Source organism: Balaenoptera musculus, chromosome 2 (assembly GCF_009873245.2).
Source record: "Balaenoptera musculus isolate JJ_BM4_2016_0621 chromosome 2, mBalMus1.pri.v3, whole genome shotgun sequence".
Lineage (NCBI taxonomy): Eukaryota > Metazoa > Chordata > Mammalia > Artiodactyla > Balaenopteridae > Balaenoptera > Balaenoptera musculus.
Window position 1 is genome coordinate 62,454,533 of NC_045786.1, and position 26,856 is coordinate 62,481,388.

At 52.3% G+C, this 26,856-nt stretch overlaps 2 protein-coding genes across 6 annotated transcripts in view; one reads left to right on the plus strand and one right to left on the minus strand.

The window, feature by feature from the left end:
- Positions 1–1,164: 1,164 nt before the first annotated feature.
- On the plus strand, positions 1,165–24,404 carry GRAMD2A (GRAM domain containing 2A). The gene is given in 12 exon segments (XM_036843861.1): positions 1,165–1,301; positions 18,406–18,486; positions 19,279–19,336; positions 19,698–19,773; positions 20,403–20,506; positions 21,108–21,206; positions 21,339–21,410; positions 21,895–21,957; positions 22,944–23,088; positions 23,223–23,309; positions 23,312–23,423; positions 24,275–24,404. Coding segments are annotated over 12 exon segments (1,062 nt in total). The 5' UTR covers positions 1,165–1,245; the 3' UTR covers positions 24,384–24,404.
- Positions 17,275–26,856, minus strand: part of SENP8 (SUMO peptidase family member, NEDD8 specific) — a 54,324-nt gene continuing 44,742 nt past the window's right edge. Inside the window, exons 3-5 of one of the 5 annotated variants that reach the window (XM_036843860.1) lie at positions 25,654–25,781; positions 25,323–25,394; positions 23,447–23,571 (exon numbers count right to left, since the gene is read on the minus strand). In XM_036843860.1, coding sequence (XP_036699755.1) covers positions 23,455–23,571; positions 25,323–25,394; positions 25,654–25,781 — 317 coding nt within the window. In that variant the 3' untranslated portion in view covers positions 23,447–23,454. Of the gene's footprint in view, positions 17,541–21,992; positions 23,633–24,260; positions 25,782–26,856 lie in introns of those variants that run through there. The other 4 variants (XR_005018809.1, XR_005018806.1, XR_005018808.1 and 1 more) reach the window with 4 other exon arrangements.

The window sequence follows — 26,856 nt, forward strand, 5'->3', positions numbered from 1 at the left end:
CTTCTTTCTTATATACTAAATTCTCAGATACCCATAGATCATCTTCTGGACTCCCCTTATGTTCTATTGATCTATTCATTTTTTCCTAAACTAATAAGTATTTTAATTGCTCCAGCTTTGTAGTTTATTCTGACATCTGGTAGGGCAAAGCCCTTGCATGAAATTTGGGATAAATTCGCTTCTTTAAAACTTTCAATCTTCCCACTCAGGAGCAGAGTTTATCTCTCCATTTATTCAAGTCTTCTTTCGTGTCATTTTAAAAATGTCTGTGATTTTCTTCTCATAGATTTCTCTACATTTTAAGAGTTTATTCTTGGGTAACTTATATGTGTTGCCATATGAATAGAATCATTTCCCCAAATATATTTTATAACTGTTTATTGCAGGTCAACTGAGAAACTATTGATTTTTATATTGATCTTGTAACCACTTGAATAACAATTAACTCCATGAGAGTGTATTGTGTGTCTATCCTTATCACAGCTCTGCCTAGCCCATGGCCCAAATATAAGAATATCTGGGCCACTTTCTTATGATTTTTCCAGTTGATGACGTATCCTCTAGTTAGTTTATGTTACCATCTTTCAAACAATAATCATTGCTTTTTATTGGGTTGGCCAAAAAGTTCGTTCGGGTTTTTGGTAGGACAGTACGAAACCCGAACGAACTATTTGGCCAGCCCAAATAATGTATGAACCTTGGATTTCTTTTTCGTGCCTTTGTGCAATGGCTAGAACTTCCAGAACAATGTTGAATAACAGTGGCGAGAGCAGGCATTCCTAGGGGGTTTCCACCAGTTGGACAATCTGGGGTTCTCCCTGGAGGGAGAGGTACCAGGACCCAGTAAGCTCTTTAAGAGTAGGTCATCACCCGGGAATCCAAACCCTTAGACGAGCACGGCTTGGGGGAGCCCGGTTAGCGGAAGCCTGTGGCAGGGCGCGGCGCTGGACCCTCCTGGGACGTCCCAAATCCGGGCCAACTACCAGGTTTGGGTCCCGGAAGGGGTGCGGGCTCCCTTTCCAGGGAGCAGAGGTGCCGGCATGCTTGCTGTTTTTCCAATAGCCCTCCAGTCTACGCAAGCTTTTGCTCTTCCGCCTGCAGACCCATCGGCCCCCGCCAAGGGGTGGGCAGGGCAGGGCCGGGCGGGCTGGCGCGGGGCCGTGCGGTGCTGGAATTCTGGGTGTGGCTGCCCTCGGCGCTGGGTGGCGCTGGGCTCTGCAGCCCTTCCGAGGGCTGGCGCAGAAAATGGACTTGTGGTTCGCGGGCTGCGGCAGAGACGCGCCAGGGCTGAGGAGCGTCAGGTGAGGATGGGTGGACCAGGCGGGGAAGCTGCGGGCAAGGGCAGCACCCACTCCCTCCCCGACTGTGGACACCCCGCTCAGGGAATCAGGAGAGGGAGGTACAGTTCTATCCCCCAGCATCTCCGTGGTCTTTCACTGGGAGGAAGGCAGGATCCGAGGTTGGTGTGGCGCTGAGCTGGCCGGTGACCTGGGCTGCCGGCTGTGCTCGGCAGCATCTTCACTTGTGCTCAGGGGCCTGTCCTCACCGTCCGTCCCTGGGATGCAGTCAGCAGCCTGGGAGAGAGGAAGAATGAGCAGGCCTTTAGCACCCGAGTCTGGATTCAGACCCCCACTAGGGCACCAAAACGGTCCTGGCTGAAGCTGCAGATCCCCTCCTTGTTGCTAAAGTTACTTAGACTGCCTTTCAGTCTTCCCGCTGTTTGGCCTCTCAGCAAACTTCACTGCTTTCCCATTCCTCCTTTTTGAAGTACTCTTTCGGCTTCCATGACAACCTATACACCTGGTTTTATTCCTACCTCTTGGGCCACCCTCTCCTCATCTCCTTGGGGCACTCCTCTTCCTCCTCCACACAGCCTTTAAGTGTTGTAGTTCTTGAGCTCCCAGGCTACTCTCCTTCCCCTCCCTCTTCCCCATCCTCCTTGTGGAAATATAATTCATACACCATAAAATTCATTCTTTTAAAGTGTGCCGTTCAGTGGCTTTTACTGTATTCACAAAGTTGTGGAACCATCATCACTAATTCTGGAACAGTTTCATCACCTCCAAAAGAAACCCTATGTGCATTAGTCACTTCCCATTTCCCCTTCCCTCCAACCCCTGGCAACTACTAATCTACTTTCTCTCTCTGTGGATTTGCCAATTCTGGACATTTCCTGTACGTGGAATCATACGATATGTGGTCTTTTGTAACTGGCTTTTCATTTAGCGTAATGTTTTTAACGTCCATTCATGTTGTAATATGTATCAGTACTTCATTACTTTGTATGGCTGAATATGTTCCACTGTATGGGTATACCACATTTTGCTTATCCATTCATCAGTTGGGCATTTGGGTTGTTTCCATTTTTTGGCTATTATGGTAATAATTATCATAATGCTATGAGCATTCCTTTTTTAAAAAACTTTAAAAAATTGAAGTATAGTTGATTTACAATGTGTTAATTTCTACTGTACAGCAAAGTGGTTCAGTTATACATACATATACATTCTTTTTAATATTCTTTTCCATTATGTTTTGTCACAGGATATTGAATATAGTTCCCTATAGTGCTCTACAGTAGTTCCCTATAGTTCCCTATAGTGCTCTACAGTAGGACCTTGTTGTTTATCCATTCTATATATAATAGTTTGCAGCTGCTAATCCCAAACTCCCAATCCATCCCTCCTCCACCCCCCTCCCCCTTAGCAATCACAGGTCTGTTCTCTATGTCTGTGAGTCTGTCTCACAGAGAAGTTCATTTGTGTCATATTTTAGACTGCACATATAAGTGATATCATACGGTACTTGTCTTTCTATTTCTGACTTACTTAGTATGATAATCTCTAGGTCCATCCATGTTACTGCAAATGGTATTACTTCATTCTTTTTTATGGCTGAGTAGTATTCCATTGTGTATATGTACCACATCTTTATCCATTCATCTGTTGATGGACATTTAGCTTGTTTCCATGTCTTGGCTATTATAAATAGTGCTGCTATGAACATAGGGGCGCATGTGTCTTTTTGAATTGTAGTTTTGTCTGAATATATGCCCAGGAGTGGGATTGCTGGATCATATGGGAATTCTATTTTTAGTTTTTTGAGGAACCTCCATACTGTTTTCCATAGTGGCTGTACCAGTTTACATTCCCACCAACAGTGTAGGAGGGTTCCCTTTGCTATGAGCATTCTTGTACAAGATTTTGTGTGCACATATATTTTCAGTTTTCTTGGGTATATGTACCTAGGAGTAGAACTGCTGGGTCATATAGTAAATGTTTAACCATTTGAGTAACCACCAAACTGTTTTCCAAAGCAGTTGCACCAATTTACAATACCACCAGCAATGTGTGAGGGCTCCAGTTTCTCCTTATCCTCACCAACACTTGATATGAATTACAGTCTCTCGGGGGTGTGAAGTGGTATCACATTGTGGTTTTGATTTGTATTTCCCTGATGACTAATGATGTTGAGCATCTTTTTGTGTACTTATTGGTCATTTGATATCTTCTTTGGAAAAATGTTTATTTAAACATTTGCCCATTTTTAGTTGGATTATTTGTCTTTTTATTTTTCAGTTTTGAGTTCTTTAAAAAGATTTTAATTGTGGTTAAGAAAAACACATAACATAAAATTTACCATCTTAACCATTTCTAAGTTCATTCGTACAATTCAGTAATGTTAAATATACGTATTCATATTGTTGTGCAACCAATCTCCAGAACTTTTTCACCTTGCAAAACTGAAACTCTATACCCATTAAATAACTCTCCATTCCTCCCCCCTCCTCCAGCCCCTGGCAACCACCATTCTACTTTCTGTTTCTATGAATCTGACTACTCTAGGTACTTCACATAGGTGGAGTCATACAGCATTTATATTTTTGTGACTGGCTTTTTTCACTTAGTATGATATCTGCAAGGTCATAAGAGTTTTTAATATATTCTAGATACTAGTCCCTTATCAGATGCATGATTTACAAATATTTTCTCTCATTCTATGAGTTTCCTTTTTACCTTCTCAATATCATTAGCAGCACAAAAGTTTCTAATTTTGAAGTTCGATTTATCTATTTTTTCTTCTGTTCCTTGTGCTTTTGGTGTCATACCTTAAGAGACCATTGCCTAATCAAACAAAGATGTACACGTATGATTTCTTCTAAGAGTCTTAGCTCCCACATTTTTGAGTTATTTTTTGTACATCGTGTGAGATAGGGATCCAACTTAATTCTTTTGCATGTGGATATCTAGTTGTCCCTGCACCATTTGTTGAAAAGACTATTCTCTCCCCCGTTGAATTGGTCTTGGCACCCTTCTCGATAGCTTCTCTTCTTTATGTACCCATTTTCCCTGGGGGATCTTCCTAGCTCCTGTACCCATCCATGGGCCAATAACTCAGAAATGTATCCCTTCAGCCTGGACCTTTCTTCTGAGCTCCTTACTCATATGTAACTTGATATCGCCACTTAAATGTTTCTCACATATGTTTAAGACTGAACTCATGATTGTTTCCTTCAAATATGTTCTTTTTCCAGTATATTTTCCCCTGTTTTGTCTCAGCAAAACACAGCCGTATCCTGCTTGCTTAAGCCAGAAATCTAGAGTCAGGTTTGACACTTCTTACCTTATGCCCCACATCCAGTTGATCACCAAGTCCAGGTTGGTTCTACTTGGAAATATATATTGTGAATCTATCCCTCAACCTCCATCACCACCACTGCCACCAAGTCTGAGACCTCATCTCTCTGCTGGAATACAGTCTCCTAACTGGTCTGTCTCCATGGAAAATTCTAAATATATACAAAAGAGGAGGAGAGTTGTAGGAGGGACCCCCATGTATTCATCACCACCAACATCAGGTTGTCCCTATTTCATCAGTACTCATCCTGTGCTCCCCCTGCCCCACACCCTTTGGATTACTTTGAAATAAATCTATGTATTAGAGTGATCTGTGACCACGTCCAGGGGTGCCAGCTCAAAGAGATGCTGTTCCATACTCTTTAACATACAAAGTTGACAGTGTATTTCCCCTTTTAAATCCCTTCATTGGTTCCTCATGGCTTTTTTTCTTTTCTTTTTTTTTTTTTTTTTTTTTTACTGTAAACAACTTTATTCATGGACTTTCACATAAGTATAAAAGTTATGGATATTAAAATCACACCTTCACATACATTTTCCAGGAAAAGCCAATACCTGTATACACTGAAAATCAGATATCAAAATCTGGAGGCCCAAAGTTCCCAGAAGAAACCAGTTGCGGGGGTAACCAGCTATATCTAGTGTCTCCGACTCCATTTCTGCAGCGCAAAAGACCCCCCCCCATAGTTTTTAAGAGAATGACAAAAACCCTTACTGGGGCCCACAAGACCCTGCATGATCTAGCCCTGCCAGCCTCTCCAGCCTCATTGCTCATTACTTCACTACTCACCTGTACCCTCCAGACACAAAGGCTCTGTTTACGTTTCTCATACATGCCACACACATCTGGCCTCAGGGCTTTTGCACATCATAAACCCTCTAATCAACCCTCTACAAGGACCCCTTCCCAACACCCTCCAATCCTCCCCACCCCCGCCCCTGCCCGCCCCTCAGCCTGATTAGCGTCCGTTGGCTCTCAGTGCAAACGCTGCTGCTGCTGCTTTGGGAGGTCTTCCCCACTCCCCACGGGTGACTCGGGACTCCTTGACAGAGGTCCTCCTAGGACGCTGTGCTTTGCCTTCATAGCGTACATTACACAGTTATAATTATGTATCAATCTCTATAAATATTTGTTTCATGTCTGCCTCTCCCACCGGGCATTTTGGGGATAGTAGCGTGCCTTGTCCCTCTTCGTATACACAGCACTTACACAGAGCTGAGTGAATACAGGCGTTCAAATGGCATTTGTAGGATGGAGGCAGAGGGGCCGGCAGTCCTCTGAGGGCTGTGCTCCCGCCAGCCTCTCCTGGGATTGGGGTTTTTCTGACCACAGAGAGCCAGTGGCCATCTGCCCCTCCCCCAGTTCCTGGCTAGGCTTTGTTATTCCCTCAGACAACATTTGCTTTCCCTCCTGGCTTGAGACTTTCTTGCCCCTTTGCAGAGGAGTAACTGAGGCCCAGAAGGGGAGAGTGGCTTCTCCAAGGACCCACAGCAGTGAGAGGTACTTCTAGGCCTGCGTCCTGTCTTCCTGTCCCCACGCCCAGGCTCTTCCAGGACACTGAGGCTGCTCGAGACTGCCTGTGTCCTGACAAGAGCCAGGTGGGTCCCCAAAGCCAGAGTGATTCCGAGGTGGGTGTCCCAGGGTGGTTGGAGTTAGGCGTGCTGGATGCTACCCATGGATGGACAGAGCTGACTTGTCCCGGGAGTAGCCACACCTCCGGGCAGCCTTGAGTGGGGGTGAGCATCTGAGGGTGTCTGTGGGCCCTCCGCTCAGCCGGCCCGGCAGAGGGTGGCCCCCAGGAGCACAGGGGCGCTCTGTTTCTTCATGAATGCAAGTCTGTGTTTAGACCTGAATGACCAGCTTCTTGTCTGGAAACAGCCAGGCCCCAAGTGGCCTGCCAAGAAAAAGTGGTCTGTGACCAGGTCCAGGGGCGCCAGCTCACACAGATGCTGCTCCGGCAGTGGGCACTGTGGGATGAGGCTAGCAACAGGCAGGTCACTCTCTGCAGAACCAATTCCCTGCTCCATCGTAGCCGGGGCTTTGTAGGAAATCCTGCGTATCCCCAGGAGCAAAGCTTCCAGGTTTCAGCCATTTGTCCCTCTGTCTCCCTGGCGACTGTTCTCACGCTGCAGGTCTTTGAGCTCTGGCCAGGAAGGGGGCAGCAACTGCTGGCCTCGTACCTCTGGTGGAGGGAGAAGAGAGTATGGGATCCTGAGTATGGTTGGGCCTGAGCTGTGGGAGGACCTCTGGGCCCCAGGAGATGGGACGCAGTCCGTGGATGCCACCCAGGTGTAAAGAGGGCCCTGCCCGCTGCCACTGTCCCAGGGGAAAGGTTCAGTCACGCAGGACATGTATGGAGCTTTGTGGGTGCAGTGGGGGGCCCAGTGGTGTCCCCATCTCTACTTCCCATTGGGAGCTCACCTCTAGGCATCCTTCAAGGGACATGATGGGAGGGTAGGGGGGCGAGGGTAGGGGGGCAACTCAGCTCTCAGGGGTGCAGACAGGGGTGGGAGGCCCAGCGGGCAAGGCTGTGAGAACCGGCCTCCTTCCCCAGGGCTGGGCCGTGACCTCTCTCAGATCCTCACAGCGGCCCTGACCATCTGCAGGCCAGAGAAGGGATTCTCCCCATTTTAGAGAGGAGGGAGGAGACTCAGGGAGATGCCTGGGGGCCACCCGGAGGGTCAGGGGAGCCAGAGGCAAACTTGAGTGAGTTGTTCTCACTCCAGGTCTTTTTTTTTTGGCCGCGCCGCGTGTTTTGTGGGACTCTAGTTCCCCGGCCAGGGACCAAACCCAGGCCCTTGGCAGTGAGAACGCAGAGTCCCAACCTCTGGACCTCCAGGGAATTCCCTCACTCCAGGTCTTACGTTGGCATCCTGAGGCCCCACTACTGCTAAACAAACTACACAGAGGGGTTTTCCACAGGGAGCATTTGTCTCTTCGGTAAACAGTTATGGAGCACTTACTGTATGCCTGAGGTTGTGCGAGGCCCTGGGGTAAGAGATGAATAAGACAGTCTAGGGGGGAAGACAGCTGCATCAACAGGTGATGCAGCAAAGGAGGCTATCTGAGCAGACGTGGGCACAGGGTGGGATGGCTCTGCCCTGCCTGGAGGTACAGGCCGGCCAGGCTTCAGGGAGGAGAGGTCCTGGGGGGTGAGAAAGAGGGGGACCCCACCGCAGGCAGCAGCAGCTTAGCTGAGCAGGGCCCAGGCAGAGCTGGGAGGGGGGGCTCATTAGCGCAGCTCCCAAGGGCAGGAGAAGAGTCAGCCTGAGCACTTTGCTCCCAAATTCTGTCCCCATGAGGAGCAGGACCTTTCTGGTGTGCTGAGAGCCCAGGCCTGGGTGGGAGGTCAGGGAGGAGGGAAAAGGGGTTGGGGCCCTTTAACCAGGGCTGGCCCAGTCAACCAGGCAGCTTGGCTGCCGAGAGTGGGAGATGGGGCCAGCCTTGCCCCTGGCCCTCCCAGCTCCCACTGGGTGGGAGGACCCAGGGTTTCTGAGATCCCTGTAGGTAGAAGGAGTTCTTGTTAGCACCAGCGCTCAAAGGGGTCCTTGTTCAGGCTGGATCCAGCCGCCCCCAGAGGGCTGGGCCAGCCCACATCTTCCTAGCAACTAGCTCACCCAGTGTGTTTGGTTCTTGGAGTAGGGGAGATAAAGGCTGGGGGGTTCTGATCTAGGGAACCCCACTTCCCAGAAGGGCTCCCACATGATCATCTCAGCCCAATAGACACCCCCTCCGTTTCCCCTAGTCCCCCTGTACTGGGCCTGTGGGGAGAGCGGGAGCCTGGCCCTGCAGCAGGGAAAGCTCTAGAAAAGGGCAGAATTTGGGTCCCTCGAGCCCTCCAGGCATGGTAGAAAGAGTGCACACATTCAGCCAGACTGGATTTTGAATTCGAGCTCCACTGCTTTCCAGTTATGTGGTCAGGAGCAAGGTGCTTTACCTCTGTGGGCCTCAGTTTCCTCATCTGTGCAATGGGAATGGTGCATCTCTCTTGCATGACTAGAACTGGACTGAGATTAGAGGAGATCATGAGCCAGATCCGTTCACCTCCTTCCCCCTGGGGGCTCCCTTGTTAATGGGGCCAGACTTGGTCTGAACTTTCTTCAGAGGCTTCTTCCCTTTCCTGGCCCTGAAGGCTCATTGCAGGTATGGTACCCCCAGGTGTGGGTATCAGCTGTCTATGGAGTCCTGGCCCTGCCAGTGAACCCAGCTGAGCCTCCCTTCTTCACCCATGAAGTGTTAAGTTGTCCTACCTGCCCCACTAGTTGCGGTGAGCGGGGGCTACTCTTCGTTGCGGTGTGTGGGCTTCTCATTGCGGTGGCTTCTCTTGTTGCAGAGCATGGGCTCTAGGCGGGCGGGCTTCAGTAGTTGCAGCACTTGGGCTCAGTAGTTGTGGCTCGTGGGCTCTAGAGTCCAGGCTCAGTAGTTGTGGCGCACGGCCTTAGTTGCTCTGCGGCATGTGGGATCTTCCCAGACCAGGGCCCGAACCCCTGTCCCCTGCATTGGCAGGCAGATTCTTAACCACTGAGCCACCAGGGAAGTCCCATCATGTTTTAAAGGACATCACATGTGTGCCCTCGTTTGTGGTCTTCGGGCAAACCAGGTATGGGGGTTTTTGGTCTTGGCTGCAAGGGCCGGGGCATTGGAAGCAGATGGAAAGTTAAGGAGCAGCGAGGGGAGCGGACCCTCTTCACTGCCTCCCAGGGCGGGGCTTGGCCCACGGCCCACCTGCTTCTCTCTTCACTCTCTTCCTCATTCTAGACCCAATCTCCAGGTGCACCCAGTCACTCTGGCCCAGCACACCTGCGGCTCTCTCCTGCCTGTTCGCTGCCTTCGGCCCCCCTCCTCCACCTCCAGTATTTCCCAGTTAGGATTCATCAGAAAGGGATCCTTAAGGGGCAGCTCAGCTTTTCATTCTTTTTTTTTTTTAATTTTTACTTTAATGTGGACCATCTTTAAAGTCTTTATTGAATTTGTTATAATATTGCTTTTTTTTTTTTTTATGTTTTGGTTTTTTTGGCTGCAAGCCATGTGGGATCTTAGCTCACCGACCAGGGATCGAACCTGCACCCCTTGCATTGGAAGGCAAAGGCTTAACCACTGGACTGCCAGGGAAGTCCCTCAGCTTTTCATTCTAAAGAGGGCGCTGGTCAGCTTGCGGGTGGCTTTGCTCGGGTCTGGAGCACCCCCGTGTTTCTGTCCTGTAGCCCGGGTCATCTGTACAAACTGGGCCTCCACATCCCCCGTCATTTCAAAGCTGCCACGGGTAGTTAAGGGAAACGAAGCATATTCCTGGCCCAGGGGTTCTCAGCCCAGCTCCTGGGACGTAGGGATTGTGGCTAGGCTGAGCACCTGCCCCACCCTGAGTCCTTTGCCAGGGTTGCTGAGCAGGACAGACGGATTGGGGCCCGGCATGTGGCCCCCAACTCAGAGCCGCACTCCCTTACACTCAGTACGGAATTCAGTTATGGGATTCTCTCCCCTTCCCTAATGGGTGGAAAAGGCGAAACTTGTCCTTGTTGTCCTGGATATGGAATATCAGCTTAGAAAAATAAAAAGTGGGGTGCAGCCTCTATGTAAGAAATAATAGAGTTACTTTTTTGCAAAAGGAGATTGCCTTTCCTCTTCAAGTTTCAGTGTATTGACGACGAGCCTAACTCTGTCCACGTTATTCCAGTTTCCCTTGGGGAGAGGTCTTGTCAGCCATTGTCTGGGCTGTTCTTCGGGCCAGTGGCCCTGAGAGAAAGATAGGGAGGCTCTTGGGCAGGACACAGTGTGGTTCAGGGCTGGACGCTGCCACACGGGAGGGCTGGCCTTACTTCCTTGACAAAACTCAGGAAATGAACTCTGCGACCTTAACAGATGAAGGAAATCTCTATTAAGAGCCTGATTCCCTGTTTTGCCAAGGATGTTCCTGGAACTCCAGAGGGCCGGGTGAAGGCACAGGAGGGTCAGGGCCCCAGGTCCGGAGCCCAGGTGGGAGGACTGGCCTCGGACACCAGGAGGTATGCGTCTCCCTCTGAGCCCCAAACAAAGGAGGGGTTTAAAATCACCCGAGAGCTTTTAAAAGCCTGAAGCTGAATCTCATGACCCAGCAATACCAGACCTAAGTGTTTACTCATAGAAACGAATACTTGTGTCCACAAGACACAAGGTGCTGAAATGTTTATAGCAACAATTTTGTAATAGGCAAAAACTGGAAACTCAATAGTAAAATGCCCCTCAACAGTAAGATTAATAAATCAAGTTGCAACACGTCCATGTAATGGAACTCTAAACCTTCGTGAAAATGCAGTTTGCAGCCACACACAGCACCGTGGAAGAATCTCACCAGTGTGTCGCCGAGTAAAAGAAGAACATGTACCACATGATTCCATCCACAGAGAGTCCCCAAAGAGGCAAAGACGATCTGTGTTGTTGGAAGTCGCGCCGGTGGTTCTCTTTGACCGGGGGTGGGGGGTTGGGAGTGGGCAGTGAGAGTAGGAGGCGCGGGAGGGGCTTCTGGAGGGCAGGTTTTCCGGTATGCACCGTTTGTGAAATGCATTGCACGGTTCACTTACTTTGTGTGCACTTTTCAATATGTAAATTATACATCAGTAACAAGTTAAAAATATATAGTTACCTAAATGCTACCCCCAGAGGTTCTGATTTAACTGGTTTGAGAACAGAGCTCAGGGATCATTTTTCTTTGGTTGGTTTTTTTTTTTTAATTTTTATTTATTTTTGGTTGGTTTTTTGAAAAGCTCTACAGGTGATTCTAGTGTGTACCCGGCAGGCTACCCTTCAGAGTTAACAGGATGGTCTCTTTTCTCTGTGAAGTAGGTGGTGAGCTGTGTGATGAGACGTAGAGGTGGGGTGGGGTGAGGGAGCCTGGGGGAATTTGGAGGCGCCCCAAGGTCTGGGCCGCTGAGCCCCAGTGGCTGACGTTCCTTCCAGGACGCGCACCCTCAGCTCCCTCTCCCTAGATGGCTCTGTTCGTGATCTCTGGCTTTGCACTCTCAGGGGCCTGCTGCTAAGACGGGTTTTCTTTCTTTTTTTTGGCCGTGCCACGTGGCTTGCGGGATCTTAGTTCCCCAAGCAGGGATTGAACCCCGGCCCTGGGCAGTGGCAGCGCGGAGTCCTAACCACTGGACGGCCAGGGAAGTCCCTAAGATGTGTTTTCTGTTTGGAAAAGGTCTCTCCTTGGAGCTGATTGGGACCCACGTCCTGCAGGAGTGGGTGGAGCTGTCCCTGGCCTTGAGAAGAGCTGACAGGACCCACAGGACGCTCTAGCATCTCAGGTGTCCACTAGAAGACAACTTGGGAGAGTGTGGACATCCCCCTGGGGGAGGAGACACCCGAGGGGACCCGCCTGTGACCACAAAGGCCCAGCTGGCTCCGGCTGCCAGGCCTGGCCGAGTTTTCTGCTTCAGCATCGGCCACAGGCATTGCTGCTGCCCGAGGCTTGAGGAGCGAGGGGGGGTTGCCCTGTGGTTAGGGAGGGTTCTGGCGGAGGGGCTGGGTAGCTGGCGGAGCATTGCCAGCGCTGCGACAGCCCAGCGGGGTGCAGCCAGTGAGCACTGCTGTGGGGCTGGGAGGGGCCCAGCCTGTGCTTTTCCCCAAACACCCCCTCCCATCCCTTCCGAGCCACTTTACCCTTTTCCGTATGTCCTCTGTCTCCCACCCGAGCTCATCTTTGATCAGTCAGCCAGCGCGGATCGAGTGCCTGGCGCTGCCGGCCGGGCTGTCTACCTGCTCCACAGGCCGGGGCTCCCGGAGGGGAGGGCCCATCTGTGGGTGACCCCCCTCCGCTCCTGTCCACCACCCCCTCCCCTTACTGCCGGGCATCCATCATTCTCTGTGCCTCCGTCACTCTTACTGCCTGGCTTTTAAAAATTTTATTTATTTATTTATTTTGGCTGCGTTGGGTCTTCGTTGCTGCGCGCGGGCTTTTCTCTAGTTGCGGCGAGCGGGGGCTACTCTTCGTTGCGGTGCACAGGCTTCTCATTGCGGTGGCTTTTCTTGTTGCCGAGCACGGGCTCTAGTCGCACAGGCTTCAGTAGTTGTGGCTTGCGGGCTCAGTAGTTGTGGCTCGAGGGCTCTAGAGCGTAGGCTCGGTAGTTGTGGCGCATGAGCTTAGTTGCTCCGCGGCATGTGGGATCTTGTCGGACCAGGGCTCGAACCCATGTCCCCTGCACTGGCAGGCGGATTCTTAACCATTGTGCCACCAGGGAAGTCCCTACTGCCTGGCTTTTTTTCTCCCCTCCTCCCTCTTGAAGTGTCATCGTGTCCCTTTCTCTGTTTCTCCTTCACTCATTCATTTAGCAAACACTGGGTGCCTGCTGTGTGCTGTGGGTACAGAGATGTAGAAGACACACCCCTGGTGGAGCTCAGATGTCTAAACAGACAAGCACAGTCTAGGGTGGTAAGGGCTGGAGCAGCAGCGTGAAAGAAGGGGCCAGGGACCATAGAGGAGGGATGACCAGCTCTGCACGGGGGAAAGCTGGGAAGCCTTCACAGAGAAGGTGACGCCTGATCTGGGCTTTGAAAGACGACCAGGGAATTCCCCAGGTAGATAAGCATGGCAAGGAATTCCAGGAAGAGCAAACATGCAGGGGTGAAGGGCCGCAGCTGAGCTGCATGGGCGAGGCTGGAAAGGAAGCAGGAAGGTCAGGAAGGCCAGGTGAGGAGGCAAGAAGGAACTACAGGAGGAAAGTCAGCAGGAGGGGGGCAGGCTCAGATCTGGGCCCCAGATGGCTCTGTTGGCAGTGTGGATGTGGGAGAGGGCCAGGTGTGGAAGGGCAAGGCTGGGGGCAGGTGTAGTTAGGAAGCTGTTGCCAGCATCCAGGAGAAGGATGATGGTGGCCTAGGCTTGCCTGCTGTGGCAGGAGTGGAGACAGTAGATGGTATGGTGGGTTGGGTGGTGCCAGGCTCTCGGGGCCTTGGCGGTTGACTGGTTGTGGCGGCGGGGAAGAAGCGTGAGTTGAGGATTCTGGCTTGGCTAACTGTGGAGGATGGGGCCTTCCAAGGGGAAGCAGATTTGGGGGGATGATGCTGAGCTCACTTGGATGGATTCGTCTAGATGGCAGGCTCTGCCGCTCTGGAGGAATGAGGTGTCAAGGTTAGGGATTTAGGTTGGGGAGTATCTACCTGGTGTGGATATTTTGAGCCCGGGGGAGGCATCCAGAGCGGAGTGCATGTGTCAGGTGTCCCGTGAAGCTTCGTCTGTGACGTCCCTAGGAAGCAGCTAGACTCAGCCTCTCTGGCTCTTCTCGGCACTGCCTCTCTCTCCCTCTCATTCTCCCTCTCCTAACCTCTCTGTCTCCCCTTACCTTCTTGTTTTTTGGCTGTGCTGCTTGGTTTACAGGATCTTAGTTCTCCGACCAGGGATTGAACCCGGGCTCTTGGCTGTGAAAGTGCGGAGTCCTACCACTGGACTGCCAGGGAATTCCCTGTGTCTCCCCTTTCCTGATGGGCCTGGCTCCTCTCCTGACGTCTCTCAGTGCTAGCTGCCCATCCCCTCCCTCTCAGCAGCCCCCTGGGCTGGGCAGGCTCCTACTGGGCTCATGGGGTGATAAGCTCAGTAAGTATTTGTGGAAGGAATGAAGGAATGGGCAGTTAGCCTGAGTTCCCACTGGGGCCAGCAAGGCCTGAGGGCAGGGCAAGCGCAAGTTGTGTCCTCTGGATCAGCATCTTGCCTTTGGACCAGGCTCAGCAGAATGAAAGGGCCTCATCTGAGGAATTCTCAAACCTTTTCTACCCCCTTTAATGTCCAGCATACTGAGCCTCCCGTGCTCCATCACCCTCATGACAATAATGACATTTTTTTATGGCTTTGATTGAAAAAGTAGATACGGTTTTGAAGACCCTGGATATTAACTCCATAGTCTGCACGTGGAGGTGTGATGGGGATGGATGGGCAGCGGGTATAGTTCACAACCCACAGAGCAAGAGCAACTAGGTCGAGGAAGGCTCTGTGGGAGTGGATAGAGACTGCCGGCAGGGTGCGGGGACCCAGGCTGGCCCCCCCACTCTCCAGCGCCCTGCTCTTGTCGCCTCCTTCCTCTGGGTCAGGGCCCTGTTGGTCCTTGGGTGGACCCCGCCTGCCTGGTTCTGTTGGTGAATTCTCGATGACCATCACCCCAGACCTAGCTTTTCCTCTGACTTTGCTCCCATCTCTTTATTTTTACTCATCTAAACAAATACTATGGGAAAGAAGACGAATCAGTAGAAAGTCTGACTTGAAGGTGATTTTGAAAGCAGTGCATTTTGGCCATAGCCAGGGTCTCTGTATCAACAGCATTATCAGGACGGCCAGGAGGGGCTGATTTTAATCGATGGACGCGAAGGATTGGCTTGTGACCATCATGGTCATCGCATGAAAAGGGGTTGCTTTGAGTCTGAGCATATTTGAGTCATTTACCCCAAGGGACTCCTGTTTTCTTACTGTTATTTTTTTCATGGAGATGCTATGGGAATCGTGGCAGCCTTTTTTTGTTATTCTCATGGCCCATCTCTCCTCCAACCTCTGTTCTTTTTTTTTTTTTTTTTTAACTTTTTGGTTTTATTTATTTATTTATTTATGGCTGTGTTGGGTCTTCGTTTCTGTGCGAGGGCTTTCTCTAGTTGCAGCAAGTGGGGGCCACTCTTCATCGCGGTGCGCGGGCCTCTCACTATCGCGGCCTCTCTTGTTGCGGAGCACAGGCTCCAGACGCGCAGGCTCAGTAGTTGTGGCTCACGGGCCTAGTTGCTCCGCGGCATGTGGGATCTTCCCAGACCAGGGCTCGAACCCGTGTCCCCTGCATTGGCAGGCAGATTCTCAACCACTGCGCCACCAGGGAAGCCCCAACCTCTGTTCTTGATCTCACTTACACTGTCCACACAGTCCTTCCTCAGACAGGTCATGTCACGAGTGCCTGCTGCACGCTGGCGGTGCCCCAGGCTCAGGGGCTGCGATGTTGCAGGAGGTGTCCTGGAGCCCCTGGAGGTGGGCAGTTAGAGCTCACACACAGGTGCCTGAGAGGGAGCCTGGGGTTCGGGGCTGAGAGCCTGCAGTAGGGCTCATCACTAGGCTGGGGGAGGACTGACGGAAGGCGCCCCTCCCTGAGGTCACATTTGAACCTAAGGATGGGTTGGGTTTAGAATCCATGCAAAGGCGTGATTATCACGCAGGGTTAGATGATGGAAGCCAAGCAGGATTACAGTCCCACCCAGCTGGTAAGGCTCAGCTTCCTTTTCTCTGGGAGTCCTGCTGTAACTCTTTCACTCTGTGTGTCCTCTGAGCTCCTGCAGCCCTGACAACTCGAATCACACTTTCCAGTGCCTGAGTGACAGGCTCCCTGCCTCTGAAACCATGATCAAGTTCTTCCTTCTTCCTCTTGGGGTCTTGTTTTATCCTTGGTCCCCAGGGCTGGAGTGTGTTCCTGAGAGCGGAGCCCACACCCATCTCCTCCCTGGTGGCCCAGTGGGCTCCTGGGCTGCAGGGTTCAAGCTCTCTAAGGCTCGGTGGTTTGACTTGTACACACTCTGCCTCAGGGGCCTCTCCTCTCCTCAAAGCAAGAAAGGAACAGAGAGATGAAAGAGAGGGATGGGATCTGCCACACAAAAATTAAACACAAGTACAGCAACAGTACCACAGAACTAAAAGGCAAATGGGGGACGTATTTGCAAAAATGATAAACTAAGGATTAATCTTCTCAACAAAGAAGGTATACAAATCAATAAGAAAGACATGAAGATCCTTATAGACAATTCACAGATGAAATCCCAATGGTTAATATGTATTTGGCAAAAATGTTCAACCTGTCAATAAGCAGAAATAGAAATGGAAACAATATATTTTCACCTATCAAATTCGCAAAGGTGAGAAAAAGATAATACCCAGTGTACGGCCTGGACGTAGAGCAACGGGCACCCTCATATAGTGCTGATGGCCATGCTCGTTGGTAGAGCACCTGGAAAGCATTTTGGAAGTGGGTTTAAAGATCCTGAGAAATGCATTCTCCATCCACGAATTTCACTTCTGAGAATCTATCCAAGGAATGAATAGTGACATGGGGAATTTCTCATGAAATTATGTTAAGCAACAAAAATAGGGCATACAAATTATATGATATATAATCCCACTTGCGTAAATTATATATTTATGCATAAATGTTTTCTTTGGGTGATTTGGGGGGAATGTTTTTCTTATGGGTGATTTTTGATCATCATACTTTATATATTTTATATTTCTCATATTTTCTATAATAAGCATTAAAAAAATCAAGGGGGAGAAGTCTCTGTGAAATGTGTAATGATGGACCCAAATAAATTCAGAAATTAACTTTAGGAGTCAAAGGGTCACATCACTAGCACAACCTGTCACTTTGAAAGATTCAGGACATACATGATATGTGCACCAAAACTCGCCGTGAGGTTGAGGACAGAGGTCACCAGGCCACATGGCTGTGGTTGGGCTCATTTGGTGGGTGAGATCACCTGGCTCTTTGCTGTGTGACACTGGGTACAGCCTGTCCCTGGCAGGTCTCAGTTTCCTATCTGTACAATGGTAGGGTGGGAGGAGGGTCAGATTAATAATCCTGGAGGGGCTTGGCAGATCTTGGCTAGGCAGTAACTCTGTTATTTTTTTAAAAAATATTTATTTATTTATTTTGGCTGCACCGTGTTGGGATCTTTGTTGCGGCATGTGGGATCTTTAGTTGCAGCATGTGCACTTTCAGTTGCTGCACGCGTGTGGGATCAAGTTCCCTGACCAGGGATCAAACCCCGGCCCCCTGCATTGGGAGCGCGGAGTCTTACCCACTGGATCACCGGGGAAGTCCCGGTAACTCTGTTCCTGAAGAAGAGAATTTGACTTTGCCCGGTGACACTGCCGAGAGGGACGGAGCGCTGGGGTCTGCAGGTTCCAGGTTCCAGCTCCTTACCTGCTGAGAGACCAGTGCACAGACCCCGTTACCTATTCACGACCACCACACTGCCCTGCCTTGGCCCTGCTTCTTGGCCACCCTCTCTTCCCATCGCCCCTGGGCCCACTCAGCTGCGGCTAGTTTGCCTGCTCAAGCTTTAGTCTTTCTGCTCTGGAGGAGAAGGAAAGGGAGAACCCTAGGCTTTGGAGCTGTTTAGTGGAGGCATGAATTCAAAAGCCTTTGGGGAGCCCCACCTGCCTATAGAGAGGGTGTCTCCCCCCTCTCGGGCCCTCTCTTTGCGACATTTTTGTGATGGTTTGGCTCTCAGGTCTGAGCTACCCTGATGGTCTGAAGGCATTGAGGCCACTTCCTGGTGTGGGGCAGCCCCGCCCCCCAAGCCCACACTCAGCTGTGGGCTGACGTTCACGTCCACATCTGCGCCGTATCAACTGCTCAGCCTTGATAAGGCCTCCTGTGCTGAGAATCCTTTCCTAGAAGCTGATGGTTTATGGTAATACTGCCTGGGCTCCTCCGAAAGTTTTGCTTTCGGTCGTGAGCAAGTCACAGGGTCCTCCCTCCCAGTTGCCTTCTCAAGGGTGGGGCTGGAGGCCTAAGAGCTGCCTGGGAGATTTATTTTCCTTTATACGAGGCATAAACTGGACTTCACGCTTCCAGGAAAGACAGTGAGCGAGTCTCCTCTGTCAGCTCCCCTGAAGCCCTGCCTGGGCTGCTGCCTCTGGACTGTGACATCTTCAGCTCACCTTGAATAGCAGGGCCGGTCTTGGGTAGGGGGCAGAGGCAGCTGCCCTGGGCATGGTGGAGCTGGCTGGGAAAGGTGTCTCCAGAGAGCCCCCCTTCCTGATGAGGGCCTGTTTCTCCTCAGTGTTCAACAGATGCACGGAAAGACGGCTTCTTTGAAGAGCACGGAGAAACTGGGCAGGGTCCAGAGACCCCGAGGCTCCAGGTGAGGCCCCTCTCCCAATCAGATATACATACTGGTTGGAGGTGGGAAGCCCTCTGGAGGTGACCTGTTAGAAAGGGGGCCTTAAGGCTGCGTCAGGGGGTTGGGTTGGGCACAGGCGGCCCGGGGCCTCTTCCTCCCACTCCCAGGCCTGTCCCAGCGCAGAGTCCAGGCTTCTCGGGTTACCAGCCTCCTCCCTGCCCACCTGTCCTCAGGCCAACCCGGCCGGGGCAAAAGTTTGCGTTTCAGCACCACCCCCTCTCCGCCAGCCCTGGTAGCCTCTGTCAGGTCAGGTGAGTCTGCCCAGCTCCTCACTGCAGAGCTGCAGGCCCAGGGGAGGGCAGTCCTGCTGGGATCATGGCCCATGGCCAGGCCCCTGAGCCGTGAGGCTGACACCTCCACCCCCCCCCGCCACCGCTCCCCAAACTGGTCCCCATCCCTGTGCCTCCTGCTCATTCATTCTGTGGTCTGCTCCTCTGCTTGCGCCTAGGCCAGGAAAATGGGAGGTGGCTTTTGACACTCAGGGGCGGGCAGCTCTGGGAGATCGAGGCTCAGGCTGAGCACACCTCCTGGGGGCGGCTGCTCACAGCTGTCGGGGAAGAGGGCTCTCAGCGACCCCTCCCTGCCTCAGGAGTGCCCCTCCCCAGGGCGAGCTATGCGCTCGCTGTGAAGGGCCCCAGCCTCCGATCTCCACCCCAAGCTTGTGGCTTGAGGCCAGGACAGAATTGGCACTAAGGATGCATGGGTAGGACTTTCAGGGTTCCTTGTCCCTGGAATGGCATGTCTCCTTTGCAGTCTGCACTGGCCAGAAGGCTTGAAGGGCGAAGACATAAAGAAGTGCGGCCGAGAAGGGGTAAGTGTGGGGAGGCCGACTTCACACTGCCCACTGAAAGAGGGGTCCCGGGCTGCCTGAACTTGGTGACTGTTGGCTCCTTGGCCACAGGCCTGTCACCAGGAAACCTAGTGGGTGTCCCCTCCTGGGTGGGAGTTGTGTCCTCTTCCAGTCCTAGGCTGCCTGTCAGGACCTCACGTCACCAGGAGACAAGCTGTGCTTGGAGCTCAGCCCTCCACACCCACTGGCTGCTTACCCACTACTTCATGCTAAGTCACTGCAGGACCCCCACCCCTGTGGCCTTATTTCCTGGTGGCTGGAGCAGGGCTCTCTGGTGGTTCGATCTCCTGGGACTTCTCAGACCCAGCTCGTGTGTTTGCAGACGCTACTGAGAAAATACAACCAGCAGTATCACAAGCTGTTTAAGGACATCCCCTTGGAGGAGGTGGTTCTCAAAGGTGAGCTGTCTCCCCGGGGTGGCCGGACAGGCGCCTGCGGTGCCCAAGGCCCAGGTCCTCTCCCCCAGAGCTTCCAGGCACAGATCAGATATGGGAACTGGCTGCCCTTTGAACATGCCCTTTTTTTCTTCAAAAGTGTGAGAAGACTGGGCTGATTTGAGATATGAAGTTGAATTTACAAAAATTTTCTTGAGGAAATGTCGGGGCTTCCAAATCTTATTTCTGTTCTGCTCTTATCAGTGACTATTCTTTCCTGCTCAGGCCTGCCAGGGAGTGTGTGGGAGCATTTGCACAATCAAGGCCCTCTCTCCCTGGCAGGGCAGGGCAAGGAGTTCTGCCTGTGGAGGTGAACATCCAGGCTTAGGGGACCAGGGCGGAAACATGCCGGACCTTTTGGGGCATGGATGGAGGAAGAGGAAACATCTAGCAGTCTGGTGGGGCGGGAGCGGTCAGGAGTCGCAGGAAAGGATGCTAGGGTGCTGGAAGAATGGGTTGCTGGGGCCTGGGATTGGGAAGGGGACTGAGGAGGACAGTCCCCGAGGCTGGACTCTGGACTCCTGAGTGGGAGGACCCGGGAGCTGGGGCTCCCGGGCTGGCCTTGCTCACGGCAGTCTCCTGTGACTTCCCAGTGTGCTCCTGCGCCCTCCAGAGGGACCTCCTTCTCCAGGGCCGGCTCTACATCTCCCCCAACTGGCTCTGCTTCCATGCCAGCCTCTTTGGCAAGGATATCAAGGTAGTAATAAGTGGTAAGGGCTGCCACAGCCCAGGGAAGAGAAGCCCCTGCCCTGCGGGCACACCTCAAGTCAGGCCTGTCCCTCCACACGCTGACACTTGGTGAGGCCTCTCACTGCGGGGCATCCCACCTGGTGTCCCGGGCAGTAGCCCCACCCCTGCCAAACAGGGGCCCCAATCTAGACTCCACATCTGGCCTGAGCGGCCTGAACAGTTCACTGCCGAATTATTCTGCCTCTGGGTAGTTCCAAAATGCCTTCAGAATCAGAGTGAGATGTCACACTTATGGGGGCCCGAAAGTGGCCATGGTGGCTCAGGGAACTCTGTTACGGGAGTATGGGATTCACCAGGGCAACCATCCTTGCCTCCTGGATGATGGGGTGAGAGGCCGGAGCAGCGCGTGCGGCCAAGGGGTGGGGGATAACTGAAGGGAGCCTGCGTGAGACGGTGGAGGCTCAGATACTCTCCCACGTGGGACCAGACGTCTCCATGGTGCTCGTGCTTGGGTCACTGCCAGCTGTGGCTGGCGCCCTAAGCAGGAAGCAAAGGGACTGTGTCCTTGGGGGCGAGTCCTGAGAGAAGAATGCCTCTCCCCTTGTCAGGTGGTCATTCCCGTGGTGTCTGTGCAAATGATCAAAAAACACAAGATGGCGCGGCTCCTTCCCAATGGCCTGGCCATCACCACCAACACCAGCCAGAAGGTCAGTGAGATTCTGGGCCAGCGCTCCCTTGTCCTTCTCCCCATCCCAGCCCTAGGAGTCCACAGCTTGACCCTGGCACTCTCCCAAGTCTTTATGTACCTTGCCCCTTTCTGTCTTCTTTCTATGTTCTAGTATGTCTTTGTGTCACTGCTCTCCCGGGACAGTGTATATGACATGCTGAGGAGGGTCTGCACCCACCTACAGGTATGAAGCTTGGGGCCAGGGCTGTTGTGGGGGGGGCTGGCCCATCTCCCCGGCACAGGGAATGGGGAGTAACAGGCTCAGGCTCAGTGAACCAGAGGCAGTCCTTGGACCATGTGTCTGTGCTTGTGGGCCTCTTTGAGGCCACTGGGCCCTTGTGTGTCCCCACGTATAGCCCTCACTTGTGCTTCCTCGGTGCACAGACGGACAGGAGCATGTGGCCGCTTCCCAATATGCCTACAGCTCTCCCTCGCCTATGGTGAGGAAGGGGGAGGGCAGCAGCTTGGGGGAGTATGTTGCCTTGGATTTGCCCTCTGCTCCAGCATTAACTAGGGATCCCCCTGCAAACTGTGGGAGCTTTAGGCTCTATCTGACCCAAAGTGGCTTATTTGGAGGTAAAGCTCTCTTGGAGAGTGTTGATACCTCCCCATGCCTGACTTCGGCTGTTCCAGATGGACAAGTGATCCCTGTTCCCTTCCCTCCTCAGCCTTCCAGCAAGAAGAGTCTGAGTGCAAGAGAATTTCTAGAGGAACCTGAGTGCGAGTCTCCGGTGAGAGCTGAGGCTGGGAGCAAAAGCGGCTGCCCTGAGATTGCCTGTGGCTCTAAGGCTTCAGGGCCTCCCAGGCAGCAGCCCACAGTGCAGAACTGTGGCAGCAGGCTCAAGAGCCAGCGGCCATGCTGTGTCAGGGGGTCCCCTAGACCCACCACGCTCCATACCATGCAGAGCCACTATGTCCTGGGCAGATGTGCTAACTTCCTGAGCAGAACAGATGCCCAGCCCCCGGAACACTGCCCAGGTTGGACCCTATACCTTCACGGGTACAGAGCCAGCAACCCATCCTCTTTCCTTTAGCAGACTCAGGAGGGCCTTCAAGGGGCTGGAGATGTCCCTGGGGAAGAGCTCTGAAGGCAGTCAGAACCAAGGCAGGCTCCTTTTAGATTGGCCAAGGTCCCAGCTGTTTCTTTTGCTCCTGAGATCCTGGGTAAGCAGAGTTTCTAGACCAGGGGTGGGGGGTGGAAATGACCCCAGGGTGTTTGAAGTCTCCTTCAGTAACTATTAAGCATTTAGCCAAGCATACAATATGCACAATGCCATGCAGGGGATGGAAGGTGATGTTCCCCTTTTTATTGATGGGGACCTTAAGTCAAGGTTAGTGACATAGGGTTAGAGCCCAGATTAGCAGGAGTCACAACTTATTCCATCTAAGATATATAGTGCCAAACTCTCTTGGACTCAGCCGATCTGAACATGTACCTGGGATGGCTCATGTCTTAGATTCCACTGTGGTTCTACACTAGCAGTCTTCAAAGACACCATTCCCTGGAAGAGTGGCTGGTCACAGCAAGGGAGCAGATGAGACATGTGATTGCTATGGCAGTGGTTTCCCCGCTTCTGGGCACCTGCTTTCATGCTTGCTAGGCATCCATATTGATTGATAATATCTGGAAAGGCTTTGATAAATCTAGCGTGAACCCCTTAGGGCAAGTGAGGTCCCAAGGGCCATGGTGAGACAGCTTCTCCTGCCTTCTCTGCAGGAAGTCCTCATCCCTGAGATGAAGTGGAGAAAAGTGTGCCCTGCCTCCAGGTCCCTGTCCCTCCCAGACAACATCCCTTGTATCCCTCGGGCATCCATGGACTCCACGGATGACTTCTTCCCCTCCAGGAAGCCTCTGGGGTCTGGTGAGTTCAGCGTGCTTGTCCATGGCAACTGCTTGCAAAGACCAGGCTTTCCCGCCTCCCACTTCTGCAAAAAGAGGTCATCACAGCCAGCAGGGCTTCTGAGAGCTGTTTCTTTCTTTCTCCAAATCCATAAGGGAAAGCCAGAGCCCGAGCGGCTTCAGAGAATACGGGTGGGGGAGTGGGCTGGGGTCCTGCCTTCTGCCCCAGGAAGATGCCTAACGCCATCCTGTTGCAGAGAATGCAGACTGTGAGGAGGAGAAGCTGGAGGAGGAGCCCAAGAGCAACAGGGAGCTGAGGCTCTGGGATCACGGGCTCCTGAAGGTCTTCTTCGTGCTGTAGGTGACTGTATGGAGGGTGGTGGGTGTCTTAGTGTTTAAAGCCGGGGCCTTGGTGTGTGGGGAGGTCAGTGTCCAGAGCGAGGGGAAGGTTCTGAGTCAACTGCAAGCTCCCAGGTGGCGTCTGGCGGCCGTGCAGCAGGCTCTTCTAGAGCAAGATAAAGTATTTCCAGTTTTCATCCTTACAACCCTGTAACTTAGGGTTAAGGCTGTGGAGAGGGGCAAGACATGAAACTGTTGAAGAAAGAAAAAGTTGCACAGGATTGGGGAGGAGGAGGGTTGGGAAAATCTGAGAGGCCCATCAGATAGACTAAGGGAGAGCCATGGCCTTCCCACTGCCCACCACTGGGGTGTTTTCTGGAAGCCCAGGCTTGTCTGTAATTCTGCCTAAGTAGAGCAGTGAGCATGGTGGGATGTTTTATGAAGAGCCAGCCTCTGGATTCCCTCGCCTTACCTCATCACCTTCCTCTGGCTCTGCTGGCTGGGTTTTGACTGACTGTCAACCTCAGCACTTGCTGGGGGAAGGGCTACCGCCTTAGCGGGTAATCTTAGTGGCCTCGCAGAGGGGGCGTAGGACCAAGGTGGCTGGTCAGAGGGAAGGTGGGCTCAGCTGAAGGACCCAGAACTCCTGCTGGGCTTCAAGGACACCTCCATGGGGACGAGTCTCAGGACCCCCATGTGGCGTCTGGGAAAAAAGATGCCTAGGTCTAGAACATAACTGCAGGCAAAGGGTTCTTTAATTCTTCCAACTGCAGGAACTAGCTTAGTCCTACTCCTGTTTTTGGTGATTCTGTGAAAATGCCCTGTTTCTAGAAGAGAGATTCAATTCCTCCTTACCCCTCTTTCTCCAGGATCTGCTTCTTGGTCATGTCTTCGTCGTACCTGGCGTTCCGCATCTCCCGGCTAGAACAGCAGTTATGCTCCCTGAATTGGGGCAGCTCAGTCCCTGGGCACAGGTGATGCCCTTTCTCTTTCTCATGCTTCTGGGATTGAGGGTTAGGGACAGTAGCCAAAACCTATGGCCAGGCTGCTTGTTAGTCTGGCTGGTCTTGGCCTTGCCCTTGAGCTGGCTTGATGGCCCTCAGCAAGGTTGGGCAGGGTACACAGATCCCACCTGGACCCCCTCTCATGGGTGGACAGAGTCTTCACTGACTCATCTGTCTGCCTTCTAGGCCCTTTGTCTGACCTGGTCATCTCTCCTGTGTGCAGGTAACAGCCACTTGGCCTTTGTCCCCACTCCTCCAAGAAGAATGCTCTGGGTGCTAAGGTGCCACCAACAATCCCCTTGGTTTATGCTGCTGCTGTGCTGAGACTGAGTCTGAAAGAAAATATTCCAGATCCCTCCTCCTCCCCCCAACTCTTCTCCCTCCTTTAATGAGTGATCTTTAGTATCTGTTTACAAAGCTCCTACAATTTTGGGACTCAGACAAAAAGCCAGATTTTTGGATCTAGCTGAGGAATTCTCTACACTAAGCCTCAGCAACCACTTAAATGAAAAAAAATTTTTAACTTGTTCCTTGGAAACAGCTCTGACACACAGGAAGAGCACTTGGGGTCACTGCAAGGGACAAAGGCCATGCTTTGATACCTGTCACTTGGCTCACTCCAGTGGTGGGACAGAGGCCAGAACCCAAACCACCAGTGTGGGCTCTGCTCTCTCCCAGCATACTGTGCTCTCACTTGGACGCCTGAGAGTCCCTGTTTTGGGGCCCAAAGGACTTCTCTGCAGTCAGCCAGGGACCCATGCAGGGCAGACTGGAGGGAGTGAGGTAAGCTATGAATGAGGAGAGGAGGGAGGGCCTGTGGCCAGGATTCCAGCAAGAGGAGTGTTCACGCTCTGTGCAGAGGCTCTGTTCTGGCCCCTCATGAGGAGGCTGGCTGAATCTGAGAGGACACTACCTGCAGCAGGGGACTGTGGCAGCGGCTGTGAAGAATAGAGGTCCAGCATTCTGTGTCCTCAGCTGCTTTTTCCTGGTGAGACAGGTGGAGCAGGGCCTTTTGATCACTGTGGTCGCAGACCAGGTACTGGATCTTTCCCTGGTGTGCTCAAACATTTCCAAGGTGCTCCAGGTGGGAAGTGGGGGATGGGAAGGGCAGTGGCTTTGATCTGAGGTCTTGCTTTGTACTCTCTGCCTGACTGCCTGGATTTTGGGTGTGGCCAATGGCAGCCTGTCGAGCTTGGCTGGGCACTGGGCACGATGGTGCTGGGCCACCACAGGGCAGAGCTCACCATGTCACCTGCAGGCCATGCAGGAGGGTCCTCCACTCCACGGGCTCTGTTCTCCATGAGTGTAATGGAGGTGTCCAAGGTGGGCCTGGGACAGTGCAGGGACCAGGCCAAGGGGGTCTGTCTGATACCTTTGGGGACAAGAGAGGTAGAGGATAGCAAGAGTGGACATGGTAGTGGCTCTGCCTTAGAGATTCTTCCTTCTCTGTCAAGGTCTCCTCAATTCTAAAAGCTTCCCTGTGCCTTAAAACTCTGGCCTGTTCTCTCTGGGACTCCGATATGCTAAGAGAGTGCCTTTGTAGGTTCTGGAAAGGCCTTAGTGAGGAGGCCAGACATATCAGGGAAAGTCACTGGCGATGGGGTGGGTGGTGTCAGAAAGAGCCACTTTTTCCCTCTTCAGACACCTGAGAGGTTAACTAGGGAGAAATCCAGGTGGAAATTATTTACTGTGGAGCTGTGACTGTCTGGCCTATTTATGACAAACCCAAATGAAGACTGGAGGGACTGACAGGAGGTGACAACTTCCTAAACTCAGACTGGAGGTCTCTTCATTCTCTCCCCATCCCAGGTTCTAGGATTTGGCTTAGAGCCTGGCCTTGTGGGATACCTGCACTAAATCTGTATGTCTCAGGTGAAACTCACTGCTCCGTTCTCCCCACATTGCCACACTGTATGAATGCCCATCCTTTTTTGGGAACTAGCCCCCTTAATCACTCCTTTCCATCAGATTTTCAGGGAAATAATCCTACTTGCCCCAGCGCCTCCCCTCCCTGGTCCTTGCTGAAGGGCAGGGAGAACAGGTCCATTCTCTGAGACTTGCTGGGTTGAGCCAGAGGCCATGAGAGGTGCCAAGTCTCCAGTCTCCATGCCCCAGGCTCAGAGACGGCAAGAGGCGTGCAGTAGAGTAGGTGGCTTTGGAGGCCCTCTTGGGGTCCAGGGCTTTGAGTGATAGGAGTGTGTGCCTGTCCCTCTGGAGGGCCCTCTGTTTCTCCCTTCTGTCCTCCAGCCTGGTCCTCTGGCCAGCGTACCTTCTGTTGTGCTCATTTATAAACCATGTGTATTTTATACAGACCTGCTTGCATTGGCGGATGCTCCTCTAATTCCCTGAGAATTTGGTTCAACTATCCTTCAGTTGTTCCACTGTGGCGTTAGCCTTTGAAAATATTTTTAAATAAAAAATCCGATTTTTCTAGTGTCCCGTGGTAT